Source organism: Furipterus horrens, unplaced genomic scaffold (genome assembly GCF_987537825.1).
Source record: "Furipterus horrens unplaced genomic scaffold, mFurHor1.1.pri manual_scaffold_7, whole genome shotgun sequence".
NCBI lineage: Eukaryota > Metazoa > Chordata > Mammalia > Chiroptera > Furipteridae > Furipterus > Furipterus horrens.
In genome coordinates, this window is record NW_028327177.1 from 8,009,526 (window position 1) to 8,015,489 (window position 5,964).

At 53.8% G+C, this 5,964-nt stretch overlaps 1 protein-coding gene and 1 long non-coding RNA gene across 4 annotated transcripts; one reads left to right on the forward strand and one right to left on the reverse strand.

Annotated features, from left to right (window-relative positions):
* Window positions 1-1,041: 1,041 nt before the first annotated feature.
* On the reverse strand, window positions 1,042-5,208 carry MYC (MYC proto-oncogene, bHLH transcription factor). Of its 3 annotated transcripts, none has more exons than XM_090283367.1 (3): window positions 5,145-5,208; window positions 2,807-3,572; window positions 1,042-1,723 (listed from the first exon to the last, which is right to left on the reverse strand). In XM_090283367.1, the coding sequence occupies exons 2-3, from the start codon at window positions 3,561-3,563 to the stop codon at window positions 1,161-1,163; spliced, it is 1,320 nt and encodes a 439-aa protein (XP_090139493.1). In that variant the 5' UTR covers window positions 3,564-3,572; window positions 5,145-5,208; the 3' UTR covers window positions 1,042-1,160. The 3 variants fall into 3 exon arrangements, with proteins under 3 accessions (XP_090139493.1, XP_090139492.1, XP_090139494.1); XM_090283366.1 differs by having other exon boundaries at window positions 2,807-3,575; XM_090283368.1 differs by lacking the exon at window positions 5,145-5,208 and adding an exon at window positions 3,779-4,064 and having other exon boundaries at window positions 2,807-3,575.
* On the forward strand, window positions 3,652-4,876 carry LOC150003982 (uncharacterized). Its single transcript, XR_016512345.1, has 2 exons — window positions 3,652-4,414; window positions 4,575-4,876. It is a non-coding gene; the product is annotated as an uncharacterized LOC150003982 (long non-coding RNA).
* Window positions 5,209-5,964: the final 756 nt, after the last annotated feature.

The window sequence follows — 5,964 nt, forward strand, 5'->3', positions numbered from 1 at the left end:
AACAAAGATGGGACTTGGATGCTGCCTTTTATCAGCCGTGTGGCCACAGAGAAGTCACATCACCTCTCTGAACTTCTATTGTTTCCTTGCTTGTAAAATTAAGGTTAGCAACAAGCTTCCCAGAGCTCCTCTGGGGCTTACGAAATAACCCGTGCAGAAGGCTGGCACCTGGTAGTATTGGGCAAGCAGCTAAATTTGTTTCTACTCTTCTTCCCCCTCCACTCTTTCACTGGGCAGAACCCTGGGTTTGACTGGAACAAGGGAATGGCACGGGTTAACGAAAGTTCAGAGGGTTTTTCATTTTCCTCCCAACCCCCAGTCCTTACCTCCACGCCTGGTCTACTTAACTGTTATCTTTAATCTCTAGCAACTCTGTGCCTCTAACCCCATTCACCAGCTTTCTGCTCTTTCATTCTTTCGAGTATCAACTCTGGCCCTTATCGCCAATCTCCAGGAAGCATCTTATAACCCTGATAAGTTAAAGACCTGGAGGCCCCAGACCCATTTTAACAAAGCCCTTGTGCGGTCCTAAATAACTTCTTTTCCCTTCTTTATAAAGGCACCCCCTGAAGGGCCAAATTCTGTTCTTTTGTAATTGATGAAATAGCAAAGGAAACAAAGAAGAAACAAAACACTCGCAAACTTAAGATTTGGCTCAATTATATATTTGCCAGACATTTTATTTTTTTCTAAAAACAATAAAAAAAATCAATTTTAAAAAGGGAAATGTATTTAAATAAAAAAATTATGCTTTATAATACATGGTTTGGAATTTTGTATCACTACTATAAACATTTTATTAAAGTTATTTACATTTAATGGCCGTATTTACAAAGGAAATTTTAAGATTTAAAAAAAAAATTCTTAAATACAAATTTGTTAAAGGGGGGGAAAAAAAAAGGCAAGCATAAAAAAGCTCTTTTATGCCCAATGTCCCATTTGAGGCAGTTTACATTATGGCTGAGTCTTTCAGTCCTAAGACTCGGCCAAGGTTGTGCGGTTGCACTTTACCATGCATTGGGGGGGGGGGGGGGGAAATAAAGGTCATACGTATAATAAATTCTGCGTTTTTGGCAGAAGGAACTTTTTCCCTCCTTTTCTCTTAGTAACGAGTGAGAAGTCCTAAGTGATTCTCGGTCCTCCCTCCGACAGGTCCACTTTCACGCGCAAGAGTTCTGTAGCTGTTCGAGTTTGTGTTTAAATTGTTCTCGCCGTTGCCGCAATACGTCCTTTTCCGAAATGAGCTTTTGCTCCTCTGCTTGGATGGCCAGGATGTAAGCCGTGGCTTTTTTAAGGATAACTACCTTTGGGGCCTTTTCGTTGTTTTCCAACTCCGGGATCTGGTCACGCAGGGCAAAAAAGCTGCGTTTCAACTCATTTCTCCTCTGGCGTTCCAAGACGTTGTGTGTCCGCCTCTTGTCATTCTCTTCTGTGTCCGAGGACCTGGGGCTGGAACATTTGCGGTTGTTGCTGATCTGTTTCAGGACTCTGCCACTGTCCAACTTTGCTCTCTTGGCAGGGGGACAGTCCTTCCTCGTGGAAGGGGGTGCTGCATAATTGTGTTGATGGGTAGACACGTGGCATCTCTTAAGGACCAGTGGGCTGTGAGGAGGTTTGCTGTGACTTCCGGCAGAGGGTGGCCCCGATTCTGACCTTTTGGCAGGGGGTTGCCTCTTTTCCACAGAAACAACATCAATTTCTTCCTCATCCTCTTGTTCTTCCTCTTTAAGAAAGGAAATAGAAATCACCCAGTTAGCAACATTTCCTTAATCAACGATTACATTAAATTAATTCTATATAAATATATTATTATATGAGGGCGGACCCTGGCACAAAATTATCCCAGAAAACAAATGAGCCGATCATCCCCGCTCTTCTCCCCATGAAGGCAGAGTGACAGCTGGGATTATGGTACAGGCAAGAAAATTACAATTTACCAGGATGTAACATCGATGCCAGTTCTTACCTAAGACTTAATGAGGCTTTGGGCACACCCAAAGCACATCACATTCCCAAGCACCTCCTGTTTTTAAGGGACTTTACCAAGAACCCTTCAGATGTTGCAAAGAATAGCTGCAAATTTTTTGGTATGACTTTAGCAACTCCCTATTTTACTGGAAGTGCCAAAAAAAAAGAGGGAGAAAAGAAAAATCTTGCAGCTTTGCCAAAGTCCTAAGGGGTGGGGGAAGGAAGAAAAGTCCAATTTTGGAAAGGATTTGCTTGTAAGTAAGTGTTCAAGAGGCTGAAAGGATCCCAACCTCTCAGCTCATTCACTCAGGCACTTTCACTAGTTGGCAGCTTCAGGCTGGAGGCTGCCCTGCCTCCGGCCACAGCCCCTCTTCAATGTGGAAGATCCGCAGTCCATTACATTCCAACACTTCTCAGAAAGGAAAAGGGAGGCAATTCTTTCTCTCAAAGAGGTCAATCTTCTCTGAATCTCATTCACACTCCCCCCTTCCCCCTAGGGCAATTAAAATGCTTAAGAAAGGTAACAGGGAACGGATTCAGTTGCAAGATAAACCAGGAAGATTTAAAATCCAAACGAAATTCCTAAGGGGTGGGAAGGTGAGGAAGGAGCTGGCTGCTAGGGCGGTCTTAGGGGAAGGGATGGGAGGGAAGAGGAAAGCCCAGTGTTTCTGGGGCTAAGGAGTTCCTAGATCGCTCCAGACCAGCCATTTCTTTCCCAAAATGTAAAGAGAAGAGGCAAGACGCTGTCAGCGGAAGTGGCCAGCAGAATCAGCGGTCACTGAGAATAAGAAAGACAGCCTGCCGTCCCCTTTGTCAGACGTGCAGGGGTGCAGCTTACCAGAGTCGCTGCTGGTGGTGGGCGGTGTGTCTTCGTGGAGCGCCAGGGGCTCTGGGCTGGCCCGTGGGGAGGAGGCGGCCGAGGAGAGCAGCGAGTCCGAGGACGGGGAGAAGGCGGGGGAAGCGGGCGAGGCGCAGGGCTTGGGCGAGCTGCTGTCGTTGAGGGGGTAGGGGAACACCACGGAGGGGTCGATGCACTCGGAGGCGGCGGCGCTCAGGTCCTGCAGGTACAGGCTGGAGGTGGAGCAGGCGCCGTGCCCTCGGGCGGGGCTCCGGCTGCCGCCGTCTTTGCGCGCAGCCTGGTAGGAGGCCAGCTTCTCCGAGACCAGCTTGGCGGCGGCCGAGAAGCCGCTCCACATACAGTCCTGAATGATGATGTTTTTGATGAGCGTCTCGTCGTCCGGGTCGCAGATGAAGCTCTGGTTCACCATGTCTCCGCCCAGCAGCTCGGTGACCATCTCCAGCTGGTCTGCGGTGGAAAAGCTGCCACCGCCGCCGTCGTCAACATCCCTGGGGGAGAAGGACGCGAACGCAACGTAGGAGGGCGAGCAGAGCCCGGAGCGCCGGCTCGGCGACAGGGGAGGGGTGGGCAGCAGCTCGAATTTCTTCCAGATATCCTCGCTGGGCGCCGGAGGCTGCAGCTCGCTCTGCTGCTGTTGGTGGTAGAAGTTCTCTTCCTCGTCACAGAAGAAATAGGGCTGCATCGAGTCGTAATCGAGGTCATAGTTCCTGTTGGCGAAGCTGACGTTGAGGGGCATCGCGGCAGCCTGCTGAAGGGGGCACACAAAGGGGGGCAATTGAGTTAAGGGGGGGGGGTGTCTGGGCTGGTGCCTCAACCCCGCGCAGTGCGCGCCAGTCACGAACCACTACCCTTCCAGCGCTACCCCCAAAATGGGCCAGTGGCGAGAAAGGTGGGGGCAATAAGGGGCACCCCTTCACCCCCTCCGTGCGACCTCCTATCTCGGACACATACTTGGTGAGCCAGCTGCGGAGCGCCAGCGGGACTTCGGTGCCCCCGGAGCCCAGAGCGCAAAGCCTAGGACTCTGCCCCGCAGCCGCAGAGCAATCGAAATTGGCTTTGGCCTCGGAAAGAGGCCGGGAAAGGCGGCGGCGGGAATACAATCTGCCAACCCCGAAAAGTTTTGCGCCACCTGGAGAAGGCGAGAGGCGCTGCGGCGGGAGCGGCTGCGTCCCTTCCCACTAGCGCCCTAGCTGCGCTCCTTTCCCCGCGGGCGCCACGGCCCCTCCCAGCCTCCTTCTCCATCCCCACCCATACGGCGCCCCCTCCCTTTTTTGCCGGTTTTTCTTCTTTCGGCCTTTCTTCTTTTTCCTCGCCGGCTGGTGCGGCGAGCTCAGCCGCGGCCCTTCACAGCCCCCCGCCCCCACTAAAAGGGGAGGTATTCGAGAATAATAGGGCCACCTCCCTTCAACACCCAATACGGCTACGCAACTGCGCCAGAGACCCAGCTGCGATTCGGCGCCCGGAGCGGGAGCGGGGGCGCCCTTCCCTTCACCCTCCGAGAATAGCAGCTGTTCTGAAAAAGCCCGGCTCCCCGGCTCCTGGCGGACCCTCCGCGTTTGAGGGGCGCGGGGACACCGACACGGAGGGGTGGGACACGGAGATGTGCCCTCGTTTTCTCGGTCAATGCATCCAGGCGGCTCCGACACATCCCAGCCCCAGCGTTCCCTCTCAACCTCCCAGCTCCTCCGCAACAGCAAGTCCAACACCTCGGTACACCAAGATCTTTAATTTTTACTCTTCTTTTTAGAAGCCAAACGCCAACTTCTGAAAAGGAGCAGGGCCCGGATAGGAAACGCCAGGGAATCGGCGGGCGCACCGCGCCGCAGCGTCTCCGGCTGTCAGAAATGCGGTCAAAAAAGCTGAAATTTAAATGCCCTTTCGGAGACTGGGGAAAAGTCGGCGGCTGCGCGAGTCCTCTACTCTCACAGAAGGATATGCAATCCTTAGTCCAAGATGCAAAGGGCTTTCTGCCCACCACAAAGCAGAGCTCCCCCACCTCCCCCCCAAAACCCCAAAGCAATTAATGCAATAAAGCAGGAATGTCCAGCCGCCCGGACTCTGCGTCAGTATCCATCGGCAAAAATCTCCAAGGGCTTGTGTAAAATACGCACCCCCGTTTTCTCTCTGCATTCCGCTCTCCCATCTTGATCAGCCACTCTACCCCACCCCGCCCTACGCCAACTATTCTGATAAGTGTCAATAGTACAGGAATGGGAGAGAAGACACCCCGATTCGGGTACTGGACTCATCGCGTTCATAAAGCGGTAGCGAAAAAAAAAGAAGAAAAAGAAAAAGACGAATAGATCTGGGTCCTTACCGGGTTTCCCACTATCCGAAGGAAATCCAGCGTCCAAAAAGGGGCAAGGGGCGCCTTTTAGAGCAGCGGGTCGTCGTCAGCGGCGGGGAGAAGGGTCTCCCCAAAAGGCAGAAGAGCCTCTCCGCGTCCTCGTCGGGGGTTGTAAGTTCCAGAGGAAAGTGCCCACCCGCTGCAAGGGGCAAAGTTTCGTGGATGCGCCGAGGGTTACGGGTCGCTGGCAAGAGTCTGCGGGAAGGGCAGGGAGGAGGCGGCTGGGTCGGAGGCGGAGAAGCCCCCCTTTCACTCCGGACCTCCCTGCCCTGGGCGCCCCGAGCGCGACTCGACTCGCCGGGCTCGCTCAGCTCAGCCTGGCAGGTCCGCCCGCTCGCTCCCTCTGCCTCCAGCTGGAATTACTACAGCGAGTCAGATAAGCCGGTTTATATCGGTTCGATCCCTCCCCTCTGTCCTTTCCCGCCAAGCCTCGGAGTAGCCCTGCCCTTCCAGAGGAGGGAGGGTGGGGTAGGAAGGCGGCAGGCGGGACGCGTGAAACGCGGAGGCAGCTGGGGGGTCCTCCGCAGCAAGACCCTCGCCTATAAAGGGCCGGTGGGCGGGATCGCGGGAGCGGATCTCTTTACGGCCTCCCCTTTGGGAAACCTGGAGGGGCGCCTGAGCGGAGGGAGGGGCGCGGGGAGGAGACTTAGTCTTACAGCTTGGCACTCCAGTGACGGGGAGCGAGCGGTTGGATGTAAATAGTCAGATCGTAGCATTAATTACACAGCGCGCGCCTACCATTTTCTTTTGCGCCGGCTCGAGCCGGGTCCCTTTCTCTGCTGTTCCTCTG